This window comes from Drosophila hydei, unplaced genomic scaffold, assembly GCF_003285905.1.
Source record: "Drosophila hydei strain 15085-1641.00,03,60 unplaced genomic scaffold, DhydRS2 tig00008148-arrow-arrow-pilon, whole genome shotgun sequence".
NCBI classification, from domain to species: Eukaryota; Metazoa; Arthropoda; class Insecta; order Diptera; family Drosophilidae; genus Drosophila; species Drosophila hydei.
The window spans coordinates 667,850-689,013 of record NW_022045852.1 but is presented as its reverse complement, the minus strand read 5'-3'; the positions used below and the strand labels follow the sequence as shown (position 1 = coordinate 689,013).

At 39.8% G+C, this 21,164-nt stretch overlaps 1 protein-coding gene across 1 annotated transcript; it reads left to right on the top strand.

The window, feature by feature from the left end:
- Nucleotides 1-797: 797 nt before the first annotated feature.
- LOC111594248 (protein lozenge) lies at nucleotides 798-20,849 on the top strand. Its single transcript, XM_023307460.2, has 7 exons — nucleotides 798-1,241; nucleotides 4,010-4,249; nucleotides 10,211-10,324; nucleotides 11,726-12,010; nucleotides 19,743-19,807; nucleotides 19,886-20,491; nucleotides 20,624-20,849. Exons 1-7 carry the CDS (start codon nucleotides 854-856, stop codon nucleotides 20,786-20,788), a joined length of 1,863 nt encoding a protein of 620 aa, XP_023163228.2. The 5' UTR covers nucleotides 798-853; the 3' UTR covers nucleotides 20,789-20,849.
- Nucleotides 20,850-21,164: the final 315 nt, after the last annotated feature.

Sequence of the window (21,164 nt, the reverse complement as noted above, 5' to 3'; positions counted from 1 at the left end):
AACAAAACAAAACTTAATAAACACGTTAATCGTATTAAAATCAAAGTCAAAATAATAATAAACATTAACAAAAAATAAACGTGTGCTACTTTTAACGGTAAATTGTTGTTGCTGAACCCAGTGTTGTTGTTGTTGATGACAAAAGATTCCAACAAGAAACCAATAAGATACAAATAATGCTCTTGTTGCTTTTGTTGCTAAATGACAAAACACAACAAGAAAAAGTGCGAAAATGTAGTCGAAAATGAATGCAATGAATTTGTGTATGTGCGTTTCACGTTGCAATAGCTATGAAAATCGAGAGTTAAGCATCCCAGCAGCAGCGGCAACAACAACAGCAGCAACAACAGTCGTCATCAAGTGTTAATTTGTGACTAATTTTTGTTTTGCCTGATTATTAAATTAATCAAAATATAGAATAACAACAACAACGAACAGCTGCTGCATAGGCATAAGGCAATAGCCACTTTAGATACATTTTGTATCTTACGAACCGCCTAAGATATCTATTCACAGTGATAACAGCAACGGCAACAGAAACTGAAATTGAAAAATTGAGAAACCCGCACAAATCACTTGTTGTTCGACAAATTGGCGCCGTAAAAAAATTTGTTGATTTGATTTGGATTTGAATTTGGATTTGAGTTGTTCACGCCCGCGCCGAATGCATTTCCATTTGCCCAGTGAGGCGGCAACAGCGACTGCAGCAACAACAACAACGGCAATTGTCAGCAGCCTTAACAGTTACTATACGGGCTCAATTGCAATTGGAACAGGAGCAATACCAGCTGTGGCGCCCGTCAGCATCAGCAGCATCAGCGGCATCAACAGCATTGACGGCGGCAATCGCAGCATGGTCACATCATCGGCATCGCCAACGGGTACGGGCTGGTCAGCGCCAGCGGAATATAAGAGCGCCAATACGGCTGTTGCAGCTGCAGCCGGGTCAGCGGCTGCTGCGATCATGTGCGAGGTGCTGCCGTCGAGCAGTGCGAGTGTTGGCAGCAGTTCGCCAACAGGTGGCGCCAGCAATGGCACCGCTAACAGTGCTAACAGTGGCAGTGGCAATAAAATCAATATCAACAACAACAACAGTAGCAACAACAACAACAACAACAGCAACAACAACAGCAACAATAGTCGCAACAACAACAACAACAGCAACAATGCAGTGCACCAGGATTTGTTGTGGATGGAAAGATTTGTGCTCGAAAGGCAACAGGAATATCCTGGCGAATTGGGTAAGCGGCAAACGAACATATATACATATATACATACGTGTGTATGTACAAATATACATATATATATATATATATACAATTTGTGATAAGCTTGATTTATATAGAAATACCAGAGGGCATTGCCCCGTTATTGAACAAAGCACATAAATCGTATTATTCACTCACTTTTTGTTGTTGTTTTGATTATTCAAACTTCACTCCAGTCACACACTCGGGTTCTATCCAATTGCAGGTGACTTAGAATTCCTGGGTTTAGATCTTTCGAGCTCTGTATATAACATTCAATTAGATAGACAGAAAAGGGTTTTTTTCTCTAATATTAATATGAATAATATTATATCCCAATTTATATCATATCATTTATATATACATCTCTTTCCATTATTTTTATTCAAATTCAATTTGAATACATGCCAATTGGAATTCCAATTAGTGAATATGTTTATTTTCAAAGCAAAAGAAAGTAAGCCAAATAACTAATAACTATTAATTAGAGAAAACAGTCATATATGTAAATAAATACATATTATTTGGTGGCCAAATTGAAAATTTAAATTTGCTTAGACTTTCTGCATCACAAGCTTTAGCGCGTGTCCAGGATAACGTTCAAAAGACATTGAACACTTTTAGGGCTTTATGTCTATATCAATGCTGAGCGATGATGAGTAAATTGATATCAATAATTGTTATTGATATCAACGCACGAGTCTTGACTTCGTTTTTTTTTTTTGCTCCTATTCTTCTCCTTCTTCTTCCTTTAACGCTCGTCTCTGGTAGACGATTTCACTGAAATCCATATATACCCGACCGTATCAATGACCTATGAAATCTCAGAGCTTGAGAAAATCGCATTGTGTGGAATTTCGTGAAAGATTACACTCTTCCATATAAAACTTGAATGCATTTTTGGTCCTCGTCTTCTTCTTCTGCTTCCTTTGTGTGCTCAACTGAGGCGAAAATGCTTCAAGATCGTTTGCCATTTCGTTCATCTCTTGAGCAGTGACTATCTGGTAGATACCCTGCACAGTTAACTTTAATTTACAGTGTTTAGCTATCAGATACAGTGTTTAGCAACAGATGTCACTTTAACTAATAGCGTATAACTGGTAGATACTCTGCCTTAAGGGATAGTCCTAAGCTAGTAGAAATCCTGCATACTAATGCTCTATTTATTAGTGCTTAACTATCAGATACCCTATAAATAACAGTGTTTGACTAGGAGATACCCTGCCTTGATTTATAGTGTCTAACCTATAGTGGAAATCCTGTATACATAGAGCGCATCCATATCACAGCACTGTTTTAACACTTTTTCAACACCTCAAAAATCTTAAAATATGTTATTTTTATATAATTTTTATAAGCTCATTCTGAGCATACTCAAATAAGTGCGTTGCAGCAAGACTGTTTTTAAATTTTCAAACAGACTTATGGAGTGAAAGGAGTAAGGAGCTCATTATTTAATTTCTTATAATTTCTTAGCATAAAATTGTAAAAATCGACGGCACATTTGCTTTATAGCTCCATCTGTAGCAGAAGTCAGCAGTCAACCAATTCGCCAGATTTATATATGAAACTGTGGAATATGATATGTCAATCGATCTATATATATATATATATATATATATATAGATATATATATATATATATTCTTCTCACTGAAATCCATACATACCCGATCATATCAATGAGCCATTATGAAATCTCAGAGCTTGAGAAAATCGCACTGTGTGGAACTTAGTGAAAGATTATATATATATATATAGATTATATATATATATATATATATATATATATATATATATATATATATATATATATATATATGTATCAAGTGTTCAAATCCAAAGTTCTTAATAGGGTTTACATTGACATAGGCATAAAGGCATTCATACTATAAAACCAATATGCTGCTTATATTATATGTTTGATATCTGTCTATCTGTTGTTTTAGAAACACTGTCATTGTGAAACATGAAAGGATTGCAATTCTGTAGAATATATGGCTGCCATATCGTGTTACAATACTTGGAGTTAGTTTTAGTAGCTTTAGAATAACTATAAAAGTGACATGACTATAAAAGTCAGAGACAATAGAGAGAAGTATTTGAGTAAATGATTTTGTGTTCAAACTACATATCAAATCTGTTTCATTAGGTATTCAATTTTGATGATGGCCAACGCAATACAGTGATAAACAGAATATTTTGAAAACTGTTTGAAATGCATACTAAGCTTAGCTTATATTTTATTAAAAATAGTCGTTTCTTTTCATCCAAGCTTAGGAGCATGCGCAGTACAGGACTTGAGAAAGAAAAAATTCATAAGTTTGAGTAGTTCACAGAAACAGTAGTGCATATTACATTACCTGAACTTAAAATTTGTTGTATGTTAAATAATCCGAAATGTAAACTGAACTGAAAATTTAATGATTTTATGAAATTAGGCAACTGGATAGATGCCTAGTGACCTTTGGTTTACATTCTGCTGACAGTTGTTGCCCCAGATTGAAGTAAGTCGCCAACTGGCAGCTGGCAACTGGCAACTGGCTCTGCCTTTGGCATGGCCACCCCCACTAATTAATTATGAAGCGCCATGGCGGAACGCTAAATGCAGATGCAAATGATTGATGGTCAAATGCAGCCGCCAAATAACTATCAATTATTTACCATATTTTGGAGCAATTATAAATGAATACATAAATTGAATTACACATTTTTGTTTGGGTTTTTAAGCGTGTTTTTTATGTTTGCACCTTTGCATTGCAGTGCGTACGAGCAATCCATACTTCCTCTGCTCCGCCTTGCCCTCCCATTGGCGCTCGAACAAAACTCTGCCGCTGGCCTTTAAAGTCGTCGCGCTGGCGGACGTCGGCGATGGCACCTATGTGACCATCCGGGCGGGCAATGATGAGAACTGCTGTGCCGAGCTCCGCAACTACACAGCCCAGATGAAGAACGGAGTTGCCAAGTTCAATGATTTGCGCTTCGTGGGACGCAGTGGTCGAGGTGAGTTCCAAGTCTACCATAGACGAAGCTCGAAAAGTATTCTGAATAAATATCCAAATTATATATATATATATATACAGCATATACATGTACATAAATCGAATAAACTCAGCAATAGAAATGCACATGAACTTAGCAGGTGTTATAGCTAACACACTAAGAATATATTTTCTTGAAAACGACAGTTCATTTTAGGCTCTCTTAGGTTATCATATGAAGACCCATTTGTATAGGTATATTTTCATGATCAGGCTTATCTAACTTAGTTTATCAATAGTATGATTATATATATATATTAGCAATTGCCAAAGTTGCAATACTTTTTGAAAAATTTCAAATTAAATTTATATATTTTTTATATGTTGTAATTTTGAACTTAAGTGCGTCAAAAAGCTAATATCAAAATTAAAGCAGATCTGAGTTGCCTTTTGCTTTCACCTTTTCCTAATCGAAGAGTCGTAGACATAGCTATGAATATGACTTCGCTTGAATGTAACAAAGTTTACGCTAGTATATTTGAAACTCCAATTGGCTGGTTCTTTGCTAAGAATATATTAATTCCCATTATTCAAAGTAACTTAGGATGGCAATACACTCGAGTATACCAATCTTCAAGCCTCTAGCTTCACTTTGCTAGAGACAATTCGGGGAACCCCAAGACATAACGAAAATGCTCCTTACACAACGTGAACAGGAATAAATATTTGTTCATAAAAAATGAACAATATATTTTTTATATAACGCAAAATATATATATTAGATTAAATTTTGTGTTCTATCGGACACATTAACAATTGTTCTCTTTAACATTTTCTTCGTGTTATGGCATTAAATTCAATAGGATTCAAAAGAGAAATCCAGAACTCAGCTCCATTTGGCAACGTTTCACAAACTTCTTATTCAAAAATCTGTATTTTGGCCAAAGAACGGAAGTTGTTGGGAGCGGAAATGCTTTGATTGAACAAGTTAAGTTTGGGGCATCCGTTGGCCAATGCGCTTTTTACTTTAGTTTCATTTGTGTGATTATTGTGAATGGGCCCTAACACGCAGCCAGGATCAATGTCCAGCAGTCGTCACATTAGGCTGCTGCTGCTGCTGCTGTTGCTGTTGCTGCACTTTGCGCTGGCCCCGGGGCAACATGCAACAACTCGGGTCGACAGTTCGCGAATTTGGCTGCAGTCGGCAGCTCACATGAATACCTTGAACCTTGCTGAGCCGAGCTGAGCTGAGCTGAAGCTGTTTTCTGGGCGTCACGCAATGTTATAATCGATTTGAACCCACCATTATAATATATAGGGATATGGTCATGAGCTGGTACTTCAGTCCCATTGCATAGAGTTTTGCAGCGGCAGCAGCAGCAGCAGCAGCAGCAGTTGGCTAATTAGCTGCAACTGTTGCCTGCCGGCCTGCCGGCCAGACGACCAGGCCAGGCAGCGTGCATGCCTGCCAATTGACGGCTCGTGCCGCAAGGGGCAGCTAATAATTACTGCCACAACAGCCGAACAACGGCAACGACAACGACAACGACAACGACAACGACGGGCAACAGGCATGCAAATAACAAGCTAATGATGTAAGAATATAAGCGCTGACCAAATTGTCAACGACAGCCCCAGTGTCGTTCATTTAATAGTCGAACCCATCGCTCAACGCCCAATGCCCAACGCCCAACGCCCACGTCCCCATGGCTAGCAAAAAGAGAAAGCAGAGAGAGGGAGAGAGAGAGAGCTATGTAAATTGCGAGCCAGGACATCATGCGGTGTTTTCTGATTAAATGACAAAGCTCATTTCGACCAGCAAACAAACAACATTCAGTGTGTATATGTAAATATATATTTATATATATATATATATATCTGATTTTTTTTAAATACATCTGCCTTTTTTGGACAAGCCTGACATTGTCACGCGTCATAGATTTATTTTTTTTCATATATTTATTTTTAATGCCCTCCCTTTAAATACTTTTCAATATTTGGACAACGACTTGATCGCAATCTGGCAATTGTTTTTGGGCTTTATTAGACCGCCTATCTGACTGGCCATCTCGAGCTGACCTAATCTAATATCAAAGGACAAACAGCCAAAAGGATTAACAAACGGCAAATGAGTGACACGCGCCGCAGCGACTCATAAGTCGCACAAGTTTCATCTGTGTTGCCTTAATTAATATGAAAAAGGTAAAAACAGGAGCAATGAAGCTGTGATGCCTGCAACGTCTGCCGCCACCACCACCACCACCGCCTCCATTCTACATAATTGACTTAATAAGTCTACGAAACTTAAAGCTTACCAAAAGTATTTCCATCTTTTTGACTCTTGCTTTCCTTGATGCCATTTGCTGTGTAGTTTCTCCTGTCCGAAACACCATTCTCGTTCACGCATTGAAAGGAGTATAAACCGCTGTTCTATATATATAAAATATATAAATATATATATATATATATGGCAAATCGGATAAAACAGAATCTCTCATGGTTTTTGAGCTAGAATTGCAAAACCTCGTTACCCTTACCCTTCTCTACAGATTGACCCAAAACATGTAAACAGCTATAGGTATGCCTATGCGTTAAGTGTTTAGTTTAAAAGCTATAATATCTTCCTCTATTATCGCTAGGAGCTCATATTATAGTCTAAGCCAGTGTAATAAAGTGACACATTAACAAGGTCTGATAGCTGCGCGTCTTTAGAAAATTAACAGCTAGAAAATTTACGGTTGAAGCCTTTTGTAGATCGAGCGATAATGAGGTATATATGTTTAGAAGTTGGAGCAGAAAACCAATATACACTTTTCACTAAGTAAACGAGAAATCGAGCTCAAAGCAAATTGATTAGATGTGTGAGATAGCCAAATAGTAGTTGGAAATAGATGGAAGCCTATAGAACTTATTCGAGTACTCAGATTAGCATAGTCTAGAGATGATTGTCAGACATATGTATGGCTAGAGTGAGCTCTATTTTCAAATTGATCGTCGTTACCAATCGCTAGAAACGTGGCTCTGATGCGTTTGCTTGGCCATTGTTCAGTTACGGCTGAAGTTGATAACTCATTTAGGTTGCATGCTTTGTTTTCCTTACGATCGACGCTGAGAGAGTAGAGTTGAGTTGAGTTGAGTTGCTGCTCATTATTATTTCTATCATTATAATTATTATTATGTATTATCATTTACATGAGGTCTTTAGTGGTCATAAGTAGTGCTATATTTTATCTGTACAACAAAAGGCAGACGCGTGTTCTCTCGTTGAGTGGAGGCTGATTGCTTTGGCTTCACTGCTCCAGTTACCCCAAGCCAGAGCTCAACTCAACTGAACTCAACTCTGCCTCCTGCTCTCAACCTGTGCCAGGTAATACAAATGCCTCGGTGTGCTCCATTGAATAATGACTGCCAAAGAGTAAGTAAAACCAAAATGTCTAGGAGTCTCTTTAAAAGTTTTGGTATTCACTTTGAATTTTATGTTTTTTTTTTTTTGATTTTCGTGTCATTATGTTTTTTGGTTTTTGTTTCTTTTTTGGAGCAGTTTGATTAATTTGACTTCTTATTGCGATAGATTTGACTTTCAAACGCAAGCTCAACTCGAGCTAATGAAGACATTTGAAGCCAACGTCAACGACCACGTAGCACGCCAATACATCTAATTGACAGGGAGTCGAGATTGGAGATTGCAGAGTGGAGAGTTCGACTGGTCGAGGACAAACGCTTTCTAACTGATGAGCACAATTTATGGGGCATATATGAATAGTTGCACAAATAAACTGAGCTAGGTTAACGAACTCAAAGATCCCTTAGCTTTGACAGACCCGTTGGCCGAACTGTCCGTAATTAAATGTCATTTGGTCGAGTTGTCCAAGTGCACCACACACTACCTCTACCACGACCACTGCCAGCCTCTACCCGGTCTTCTTGCGATCTCAATTGCAATGCTGCTGATGCGTAGGTGCAGGATGAATGCTCCTGCACTGGCTCCATCGCAGGCGGGGGCTATTGCCATGGTTGCGACTGAGGTTTTGCGGTTGCCAGGAAGGATTGATTTCGGTTCTGTCTATGGTCCCAAATTCGAATCTCTCTCTCCCTCTCTCCGTTGCTGTTGGCTATGCAGCTACAAAGTAAAAACAATGTTGCTTTAGTGGGTATTTAATATATAGTATGAATGTGTGCATAAACTGGCTACCTGTGCGGCTTTCTGCCCACGGCCTCCTCCCGCCGCTCCCTACAAGTATCTGTTCATTAACCGCCGACAACAACAATAACAACTACAGCAGCCAGTCAGCATTGGAAGTGCCTGACTATGAGATACCCTCTAGCCTGACAGAGCAGCAATGAAGACTTAAAAGTGTGATAAGCAAATAAGATAAGTTATCGAAAGAAAGGCGATTAACATGTGCTATACATGGGAGTAAATAGGAAAGTATAACTACGGCCCGATAACGACTTGGCTCAACTTGTCGCTTTGCAATCCAGGTGCTGCTGCATACATGAGAAGAATACTAATATACCCTGTTTGTAAATTTTCAAAAGGGTATAGGGCATAAAAATGGCGGTAATGCATTTATTAAAGCGGCAGACAGAGCGTGCAGCAGAAGCGACAATTGATGCGTATGCAATAGTCAGTCGAAAGTCGAACAGACTCCCTCACCCGATAATCGATTACAGACTGCGGTTGGCAAATCGATAAACTTATCACCATTCAGCATTCAGCAGAGTGCAGCACTCACCATTAGACCAGACGATGCGACGCGTTGTGGCACCCGCTTCGACCATAAATAGTGTAAACATGGTCAAGCCCATTCAAAGAGCACAATGTTGCCCCGTTTCGCGCACCCAGCCGACAGGTTTCAACAATTTTATGGCGTTTTCTGTTCACGTTGTTTTTGTTGTTGTTTTTTGCCATAAATGCGGTGCGGGACAATCGCTTGAAGGTGGCCATCAAGGAAGGATCAACAAAATTTATGTCGAGCTCAAACAAATTGCGTCACACTGAAAAAAAAAGAATTCGCCTAAATCCAATAAAAAATCCGATAAGAAATCCGATGCTGATATACCCTTTTATAATAATATGTAGTATATGTAGATATATATGTCAATTAAGAGAAAGAGCTCAACACAGATATATAGATACAAAATTATAAACAGATTTGCTGTATTAAGATGATTAGATATAAATATAGTAATCGATCACGATTTGGATAAAGGTATCTATTAAAGTACTTTCATGTCAAAGTAAAGACTAAAATATTCATAAGAGCTGTACCAAAATATATATAGTTATATTGAAATCGATATAGATTTATGTCAGTGATCAAAATGACATGATAATAATTTTGAAAACAGAGATATGCTGAGATAATCCTTTGAAGTATAGCATGATATTTATATGATGTAGATATTAGTTATGCTAAAGGTAAAGCTTTACATATATATATGTATATATACATAATAATATTAAATAGCATAGGCTAACAAGAGCAAGACTTGACATTTTCAAATGTTGTTGATATTCTGGAATTTAGGCGAAACAAAAGATGAAGTCAGCATTCGGAAACTGCGCTAACTTTTGGGCAACTATAGATTTATATGAATTTGATTTTTGGTATGGATGAGCATCTGCGCATCTGGACTTATACTTAAGACTAGCATCAAAATGATCTTTTGCATAGGCACATATTCAAAGGCAAACTCAGATATCTACTGCTTAAGCTATAGGCTATATACAATCCGATCACATTAACTCTTGGGGGTTAAACTCTTTCAAAAGATTATCGAAACTCGCAGTTGCTTAACTATGGCAAACGCAGTTGATATTCGCCAGAACTTTCAGTGCGTTCAGGGTAGTCGGGAAGACAATTCTAAATACATTTTGGGGAGGAGCTGGAAATTGATTCGGTAGCCAATTAGCTGTCTCATAAATCAATATATGACTTTTAATGCCAATGTTTTTCTTTTCTCCTTCTCATTGTTACAGGAAAGAGCTTTACGCTAACAATTACCGTTGCAACGAGCCCGCCACAAGTTGCCACCTATGCCAAAGCCATCAAAGTGACCGTTGACGGTCCAAGGGAGCCGCGCTCGAAGACAAGTAAGTAACACGGATTCAAGCTGAAGACAAAGGCGAGAAGGGCTCCAGTCACACGCTGGGTTTTAGGTTAGCATTAGCTACAGGCCGCATTAGGCAAGTGTCTAATTGGTGTAAATAGCTTAAGCCATATCGGTCAATTGCACACAATGCTAATCACTCATAATCCTCGTGGAACAAGAAGCAACAAAGTCTACCTGCTGCCGCCCGTCTTCTGCCGGCTGTTGCCGTCAAAATATTTGCGTCAGATTTTGACTTGAAAATTGCTCGCAATGCGAGATCTTGTAAACAGAGTTCCGCCATTTTGTTTGGCGGACCTTTTTTTTTGCTTTTGTTTTTGGGGTAAGGTGTTTGAAAAGTGCAGCCGGCTTGCCAGCACAGATGGACAGACAGATAGACGTATATCTCAACTCAAGTCAACTGAACTGAACTCAACTCAACTGAACTGAACTGAACTGAGCTGAGCTGCATTGCTTCCTACGGTTTCTGAAAAAATTGCGGTTTTCAAAGAAAAACTTTTTTGCAAAGGCGGCAACGATGTCGTATTGAGTGTGTTTTTTTCTCTCGCTCCCTCTCACTCTTTAGTTTGTGTAATGCATATACGAGTATGAATTAATTTTTTTCTTATTTTAATATTAATTTTTTTGTGTTTTTGTTTTTTGTTAATGCATTTTTAGGTCTTCACTGGCAATACGTACTCTACATACGAGTTAACTTAAGTATATGCATTATAAAATATGCTGCGGCTTTACCTTGAGTCTGAGTTAATTACGTACGAACGAACTAACGAGGGTAGGCTGAGAAGTTATTCACTAGTGTTTCAAGAAGAATGCATCAATGCAAAGCTAATCGACTTTTATATACTCTGCAAAATTTTCACTTTAATAATGAATAGCAATCGAAAAAGTTTAAAAAACTCTTTTAGGTCCGCTATTTCTCTTAATTTAATTATTAGGTTATTAAATATATAGTAAAGTTGTTTAAATTTTATGAGCTGTAGCAAATCTCAACTCATTCAAGATTGATTCGGGTATTGAATCTGATCAAACAGACTCCATATATATACTTTAATAGTACGACCATGATTACTTCCTTAGGTTCCAACGAATACAGTGTATTTAGGGTATACGCTACTACAGATTATCATACTATATACTACAAGATTACTTCCCTACATACCATATCGACTTGAGATGTTTTCCAGCTATATCTTATCTGGTTTTAGCTTAACTTGACCCGTAATGTTGTCATTAAGTCATTAAGGACAAGTGCGATCACACGAATCGTAAAAGAATCTCTCGTAGTAATAAATTATTCTTTACTTTAAAATACCTCTGTATATATCTGCATGAACATAGATTAAATACAAACAAATTATTATGCCATATATGGACTGTTTTGCAGGTCCGCCCGGCGGTCCGCAGTATCGTGCCCTCGGCCTGGGCCAGCGACCGTTTATCGACGGTTTTCCAAAAACATTTCACGAACTGGAAACGCTGCGACACTCGGCAAAGGTTGCGGCTGCAACAACGGCAGCGGCGGCTGCTGCGGTGTCGGTTGCATCGGCTGGCAACGCGCTGACCACAAACGCGAGCATTGCCCAGCAATTGGGCAGCAATTACTCATCATCAAATAGTACAATAAATTCGGATTGCCAGGGCTACAAGCCTAATGCGCCACAAATTCAAGGTAAGATACATATACCGAAGGGGCTGACCCACTCGCCGACAAATTTCCACTCTCAGCGAGCATCTTTTTAATGAACGTAACGAGTCTTAATGCTGCCTGCATTTGCTTCCGTGACAATACACGTGTGCCCGTGTGTGTCTGTGTGAGTGCGCGTATGTGCGTGAGCGTGCACCTTTATTAGATGGTCAAGAACTTGGTCGACTCGACTGGCACCAGGCGGCCTAAACGTTTTAATTGAGTTAATGAACGGCCGGTCTCGGTCGCAGTCTCAGTCTCGATTTATTTTTAGTATTTATTACTTATCTCTTAACATAATGCCGTTAATTTATTTATTTTCTTCCACGAAACTTAAAAATAGTTCAACCCCGTTGATGTCGATCATTGTCGCCATGGGGCCTCGCCTGGCCATGCCTTCCCAACATATAACTATGTTATAATAGTACTCGCGAGACACGGGCAAATATTACCCAGGTTTGTCCGTGCCAAATGTTTTTAATCGCGCGTCACTAACTGTTCAGATACCTTGTGCTCAGTACGAAGCTAGCTGCCAGATCTTAGTGCCTTTGATTTATCGATATCAGCGATATTATCGATATCTTGAAGTAACAAACTGTATAGATATGTTTGGGAATTAACTCGATTAGCGCATTCTGTGCCAGCACGTGAAACTCCAATGTTTGGTCGATATACCCAATTATCGATATCACGCAAAATGTTATCGATTACTAGAAGTAAACCACATATACGATCAACTAATTATCTGGTTCGAGTTAGTTCAGAAACTAGCATATAGGTATATTATATTGATCGACATTATCGGACTTTTTAAAACGGCTTAATGGTTCTATAGCCAAGCTGGCCCACTTATGACTATCAAGAATATAACACACCAACTATATCAACTAGCCTTTACGAACCACAATAAAATGCTTTTCGTAAGATATCGATACAAATGCTTATTGATACCACGAAAACGCATTGGTTATCGAGAAGTCTCACTGAATTGAATCTTCTCTTTATATAGCAGAGACTAAGATTCGTTTATGAAGTACCTGGAACTGGAACAAAGAAAGAGGCAGGCAGAGAAATAGGCATCCGTTAATGATGTTGATATATGTACAGGGTATTTAGACAAAGGCAAGCCGTCAAAAATGTTGCGAACTAAATCAAGCTTAGGCCTGTGCCATGCACATACATAAACACATGTATATGTATAGTATGTGTGTGTGCGTGTGTGTGTGTGAAGATGTTATAGATCAGAGCGTACAGGGTATGTAAATATACGCTAATTCCAGAGCCGCAACAACTTAAAAAGAGGCAAAATTATTGCTATTTAACAGAAGTTGAGCAACTGACTTGGAGACTGGGAGCTGTGAGCTGTGAGTTGGGGACTGGACCGGCACTGGTTATGGGTATGGGGAGCTGAGTCATTGTGTTATGAGTCAGGGCTAGTTTGAACCTAGACGAATGTGAAACAGAAACTCTGATACGGCGACTAAGTGTTGCTTATGCTAATTAATTTATGAATTTTTTTGCATTTTGTGTGCCACCAAAAGAGATTCGAGCCGAGACGCGGCTCATCGAACTGCCCAATTACAATAAATATGTATGTACGATGCGAATAAAGTGACACATCGATATCATCGTCGCCGTCGTCGTCTGCGTCGTCTCTTAATTGTCCAAAATAACAACAATAAACACTACCACAACAACAGCAACAATCGTGGGGCATTTGGCAGTGCAATCGATTTCGTTATGTTTGCTTGCTAAAATAAGCCAAAACCGGAAATGCCCCAAACGTAGACTAAAAATCCCACAGCGCGTGTTTGGGCAACGTTTCGTGTGGTTGTTATATACTCTAGGTATACACACACACACAAACATAAATATCTATATAAATATATATTTAAAAATTTATATAGTATATATATTCTGGCTTTTGTTACTGTTAAAAAGCTAACCCATTAATATTTTAATGTGGCGCTTAAATTGTTAATTTACGCATAATAATAACTTGGCTAAAATCGTTGAGTGTTTTTTGTGTTAGCGGAAATCATTGGGAAATTCCACGAAACCAATTGCGAATTTATTGGCAACGAAAAATGATTAATTATAACGAATCAAAGTGGCCTTAGTATCTATATCGAACGAATAGGACCTATCACAATATGTATATATATATATATATATATGTCTGTGTCAGTTATATTTGTTAAACGATTGCAATCGTTCACTGTTCAAGCACAGTTAAAATGCATTCAAAAGTCAATATTTTCCGATTCTCCACATAGTTTATAGACCCATTTGGGCTTCCCCCTGGAATTTGACGATCTTAACTGAGAAACTTTAGAACGTTGTTGCACAGTTTTTTAGATTTGCCACGCCCACAGTTGACGTGGATAACAAGCTGTCTACAGAAAGGTACATAGCTGCCATTTCGATTTGTCACGCCCCCTAAAGGGGCGCGATCGTGTAACATATAGAAGATCTGACCAGTAATTAATTTATCAAACTTTCGCTTCACTTCGCGAACGACTAAGAGCTCTTAAGCCTAGAGTGCCTTACTAGTAGATACCCTGTACGCTGCATAAAAGCCGCTCCTTTTGTATAACCCTTTTCAATACACGCGCACACATAGTCATATATATTTACATATATATGCAGCCTCTCCATTATGGAAAGCCTTTTTTGATTAGGTTATGTTGTGTTATGTTTCTCAGCGCATCAAAATACTTTTAAGAACAATCTCTTCTATTAAGTTTTGTGAGGAGAGGGAGCATTTATTCAGTATCGAAAATATTCGTACTCTGTGAGGTCGACACACAAAATTATGTTGTAAATTGAGAATGTGTAATTTTAGCAGTCTTCAAGTGATGGTTGAAGGAGCAAGATAGGATTATGCCAAGCCTCTAGCTGCTGCTTTTTCTCTCTCTCTCACTTTGCAGAAGACAAATATACCCTGTTCAAACATTTTTAAAGGCTTAGACTTCATTTTAGAAAGCTCTTTTTGGTGTCTTGCTCAGCTGCTCCTTTGATGACGCTTAACTCTTCTCAATCCTATCATCGTCCTTATATGTGCCTCTTCAGTTTCGGGAATGAGAATAAGCTTAGTCTGGGCAATAATTGTGTTGTCGAGAAGAAGTTGTTGTTGAGATGAAGTTAAAACATGTCCAGCTATCGGTATAAGTGAGTGACAAATCGAAAATTGAAAATCAAATATACGTAACTCACGGAGAGTCAGCACTTGCAATACTCCTTGAACATACCCTATATATTTTATTCTAATACGCGATCATTGTAGAACTCGTAACAGCTTAACTTTGCCAAGAGTCATACAAACTGTGAAACATTCCAGAGAGTACATATGTATATATTATAAATACATATGTATATGTATATGTATATAGATAGCTTTCTTGATAATAGCTCTAGACTTCTAGACTCCTAGAACTTCTAGACTGGGAGCTCCCGCACATCCAAATACATTTTAAATATATATAATTTAATGTGTATTAATTTTATTTAGTTAAAAACAATTGCTTCATGCTTGGCATTGCTGTGTTCGTGCGGCTGGCACAATGCGTGGAGTATGTTAATGCACAACTGTTGGGATTTCCAGATGGATGGGTCGAGCGGCCGGCAGCGGGAGTTTGGCACTTATTTGGAGCGTTTTTTTGTTTTTACTGAGTCTGTGTGCCCAAGCCACAAATCAATCCAAATGCGGTTGCGCAGCTGTTGGCTATGCCAACGCCAACAACATCCAACATTAAAATGCAAATTGCGAACTGAAAACTGCGAACTGCAAAATGCAAACTGTAAGATGCACATCCAGAAATGCGTGCAGTGTATTGTGCTGGGTAACAGTAAAGGCAAAAAAAGCAACTACAACTGCAACAGCAACAACGCGTGCAAAAACAACAAAAATGTCAACCATCGCACTTTGAAATGAAATCTTTTTGGCCCATAAAACGCCAACTGTGGCCAAGTTGGTCCGCCACCAAAACCCAAACACAAACCCAAGCCCGAACCCAAACCGCAAACTCACTTCCGTTTCGTGCCGTTTGCTGTTTACAACAACGTTGCACTGCAAAGTTGCTGCTACTTTGTTGTTTTTTTTTTGTTTTGTTTTTCTTTTTGCTCTTTTGCCAGCCGCCATTTTGCAAGCCCGAAGAGGAGACTAAGCAGTGGCTGCCGTGGAGCCACTTTAATTAACAGCAATGGCACTTAGCCACCACCTGGCGGGTAGCTGGTAGCTGGTAGCTGGTAGCTCTGCACTTGTATTTCGTGTCTGGAAGCTCTGCTCTGCTCTGCTCTGCTCCTTAATGAGCTACAAGATGGCGCTGACAAACGAAAGCTGTGAGAACCTGAAACGGGGTCGCTGCCAATCCGAGCCCGAGCCCGAGCCCGAGAACGAGCTCGAGCCCTGGGCCAGAGCTTCAACTGCTGCCCAATGCCCTGCTGACGGCGATTATTGACCAACTGTGGTTTTATAATCAGCTAGTCGAGTCGCTTCTTCTTCTCCCTCTTCCTCTTACTCATGCTCTTCCTTATGCTTGATTGCACTCGAAGCGGATATGAAGAATATGGCCAAAGAAAATCGAAGATATCCGGCCAGTTATATGAATTACTCGTTGACGAATTGCTCAAACTTAAAGTGTGCAAAAGCTAACGAAGGAATATGTTACTTGTGACTCTTTGCAATAGGCTAATGCATGGTGCAAGGTCTGTCAGCCCGTGAGAAAAGACGCATAATGGGAGATACTAGCAGTGAGCGCGGTAAATAGCAGCCTTAGGTATGCCCAATGTGTGCTACGAACAACTGAAACTTTAAGATGTTTGCAATAATTAAAGAAGTGAGAGGAAAATCCTATCGAAGAATTCCTCAAAAGAAACTTCTATAGAGCAGAAACTAATTTTAATTAGTAAACAAGTTTAAGGCCATACGTTTTTATAGACTTCAATCTGAAGTCTCTGAAAATAATAAATAATAAAAATAAATGAATATAAAAAAATTATTATAAAAAATAAATAATAAAAATAAATTATACATTTTTCGAAAACATTTGGAAATCTTTAAGAAAAATCTATGTGCCTTTTGAGATATCGTCTTTCAGTTACTGCTGTGATTTGTTTCGGATGACAGAATATATATTTATATAGACATATATGTATATAGATTAGAAGGTATCAAAAGTCTGACATAATTTGTTTGAGATTCGGTTGCATCGCTTCAAAGTCATTTGCCAAGACATAGTCTAAGTCTTGACTAGTGCATTTCATCCAATGCGAATCCTATGATTATTGCTCAATAGTTTCTAAATTCATATACATATATATACATCATGGACTTATATTGTAGTTAATCTAATTGATGCTATGAATAATTTTAAATCTGTTAGGAAAAAAACTAAAAGACTCAACATCCTTTAGATTCAAAAATTAATGTACAATTTTAAGGCCTGAACACTGAAAGACTAAAAACCGAGTAATAAGCTCTTAATATAAATATGTTTAAATAAAATCGAATTTAATTTACTTTTGAATTATTAAAAATGAATAATTTTAGAATCAAGATTTATATAATTTTCACTTGCTATATGCTTATACTTCTATGATATTATATATATATATATATATATTCTATTATTATATTATATTTAAGGCTATATGTGGCTATCAGTTAGTTAGAATGCCAATGAAATTGGTATTGCGTATACGCAACGAAGCCTACAATTATATGCAATGCAAGTGACATTAATGGAGGCTCTAACCAAAGGGCAAATAGCGTGTAATGTCTTCACTCACCCTGCCGCTTGCCGGCTGGTATTAGCTTTGTGCACGTGCCGAGAGGCCTGGGTTAGGGAACCTGGTCCTTAGCCAAAGTCATTATTCGTTATTCGCCCCAGACAGTCGCGCTTCATTGCATCCCCGACGAGTTGTTGCGGTAGGGGGCTGGGCCCCTGATTGCTTCGGCTGTTGTTCCTGCAATGCAATTTGCGCCTTAATTGAAACAATAAAATGTGATAAGTGCCGGGTGAAAAGTTGCCCGTATGCAATTTTCTCAGCCATACCACCCCCCGCCCCCCGCTGCTGTTAAGCTAATACACACATTAACTGTACAGAAGTCAGAAACGGGTTTGACATGAAGATTGCATGCGAATTGCAAATGGGCCCAAGAATGCGAGTGGCCTTTCAACAGGTCAAACGGCTGAAATCAAGTCAAATTGCGCAAATCAATTATTCATCAAATTCATTTCATTAACGCATAAACTATTCATATCAAAATTAATTTAATTATGCAATTTTCACTCAACTAAAGCGAAAAAGTAGAGAATTATAGAGTGATTCATGAGCTAAAATCAAACAAATTTCCATCATATCATTATATCATCATGACTCTCACAATATGTACAGATTCACTATATATACAGCCATATATGTTTGGATTTGTTCACAAAGCGCATCTCACTTGAAATTTAGAATAGACATGCCTCGTGTGTGTCGTCAGGTTCTAGAGCTTGAATTATTTTGTAATAGGCCAATATGCAGCCTGGTCAATTACAATTTCTAGCTTCCCTTGGAACTTGAAATATATGTATATATAGAAGGCATGGCACAACTGTATCTTTTGCCGTATTCGCATCATTTTAAGAGCAAGGATCAATCAGTTTTGCAGTTGAACTTTTTCATAGCTCGACCTACAAGATATATGATCGAACTCATCTGACCGTAGCCCATTTAAAAGGGGAGCAGTATATCCTCTTTGACTCTTATGCCTCCAGCTTGTTGCATCAATCAAACCATTGCCATGTGTATTACAGCCTTGGGCTTGAAGGACACTCAGTAAGTATGGCTTAGGTCAGTCAAGTGCAGCGCCTTTAGGAGTGGGCAATAGCAGAGTTCTAGTCGGGCTATGAGGAAGTTAGAGTATGCACAATAAATACAGTTTGCATCAGACTAAGCTGCAAGCTCCTTGATCATAATACCTTGTCTCATATTGAGATAAATTTGACTATCTTAGCGAAGCTGCAACGGGGTTAAGGCGGAGGCTCTGGCAAAGTTTGAGCGAGGGCATCAGGAATTTGTTGCTCTTAGGTGTAATTAGAATAATTATTTGCTTTCTGTGTATTAGTAGATTAGGCAGGTAATAATTCGTATAGTTGATTTAGCGCTCATGAACCTGAGCTGCGCTTCTAATGAATTTGATTAATTAAAAGGCATTTTTGGCCCAGCCTCGTAGCGTGGCTGTGCGTTACTTTAAGTTCTGTTTCATTTCCTTTTGCTGGGCCCGCTGGCTTACGTAATTAATCAAAATATGCGCGCGACGTTGTGTCAAATATCACTGATGGGGCGGAAGTAGGGGCAGGGGCAGGGGCAGGGGCTGGGGCAGGGGCAGGGACTGAGGCAGGAGCAGGGGTGGCGACGTCCCGCCGTTTTTGTCGTAGTTGCCTGGGGCATGCCTTGGAATTTTCTTTTGCTCTGCCAATTTGTTAACCCCTTGGCCATGTCGCTAGGGGTGAGGGACGTGCACACACGTGGGTCGCGTCGACGTATATGAAATTATTTTTCAATTATCCATTCCGCCTGTCGCCAGCCACGCCCACGCATGTTTGTGACAAGTGCAGCTGTGCGTTGGGGCATGGGGATCGAATGGAGACGGCATACCCACTCGAAGGGGTTCTCTAATAATTTTGCGAAACTGACTTTGCTTAACCAACTATTTCTCTTGCAGAAACCGATCTGATAGGGGCAGCTGAATGGACAGGCTCAGCCAGCTCCGGGGCTAATGTCGCCTATCCGGTGGGCGTCGGCGTGGGTGTGCCCTATCATCATGCCCACCACAGTCACACCCACTCGCACTCGCACTCGCACTCGCATACGCATAGCCACGCGGCGCATCACCATCACGCGCACCACCTGCAACATCAGGTGGCTCTGCCGCCGCCACCGCCGCCGCCGGCAGCTGCACCGGTGCCTGTGCCAGTGGCCACGGCATCGGCCATGAACCACTATAGCAGCGCTATGAGCGGCTATGATACAACCACGCTGGACGCGGCCAACTATCATATATCGACGGTGCTTCCCGAGATGCATGGCTTCTCCGCCGATCCGTATCAGACGGCCGCGGCCAGCGGCTATTGTGGCACCAGCTCCAAGTCAGACCTGGAAACCCTCAACGCCAGCTACGGAGCGACGCCCACTGCATACAACAATGCTGCGGCCTGGTCGAATGGCTACAACAACTACCAATACGGCAGTTGCTCGGCGACGGCGGCACAATACGGGGGAGCCGCTGGCCATGCGACGGCACCACCGCCACCAGTTGTGCTGTATCCACAGCTCTACTCCACGGTCAATCAAAACCAGATACATCTGCATTTGCACAGCAGCGAAAAGCTGGAACAGTACCTGGCCACGGACCAACAGCTGACCATCAGCTCGCTAGCCAGCAATCGATCTAGCATCGAGATTGGCTTGGGTGCTGGCCTCAGTGGCGGTGTTTCCCTGGGGGAGCAGGATCAGCAGGCGGCCGTGGCCATTGCCGAGCAGGCGGCCGAGGGTGCCAGCCAAAACAACTATCATTTGCATCATCATCATCATCAGCAGCAGCAGCAGCAACACGAGGCGCAGCGGCAACTGGAGGCACAGCAACAGCAGCAGCAACAGCAACAGCAACAGCACCACCAGCAGCAGCAGCAGCATCAAAACGATGTCAGCAATGAGGCGGCTCGCGAAGAGGACGTCGGCGACATGACGCAAGTCTGGCGTCCCTATTGACCCGATCTGATGGCAGCGCCACTCCAAAGAACACGCGCCTTTCTGCACATAGAACTGAACTGAAAACCAAAATGAAATTCGTGCGTGTATGATTAAACTTCTCTTCTTCTTCGTCTTTCTGTTTTTCTCTTGCCTCGAAAAGTTAGCACGATGAAGGAGTCATCTGAATATATTCAAATATCAAATAAATAATTTAACTTTTTTTTTTTTTACTTTTAACTAATATCCATAAGAACTGTAAATAGTTCCCTTTACATATAAACAAAGATATATATAATAAATGTATGTATGGATAGGGCGCACTAAGCGTTTATACTAAATACTAAGTACATACTTAGTACTAAATTCTTAAGTAAGGAATTATTTTTTTTTTTTT

Excerpts from the sequence above, each read along its gene's own strand:
- LOC111594248 (XM_023307460.2), top strand. The coding sequence starts at position 854 with ATGGTCACATCATCGGCATCGCCAACGGGTACGGGCTGGTCAGCGCCA. Across the intron at positions 1,242-4,009 it reads GGAATATCCTGGCGAATTGG|TGCGTACGAGCAATCCATAC; the intron begins GTAAGCGGCAAA and ends TTTGCATTGCAG. Across the intron at positions 12,011-19,742 it reads TAATGCGCCACAAATTCAAG|AAACCGATCTGATAGGGGCA; the intron begins GTAAGATACATA and ends TTTCTCTTGCAG.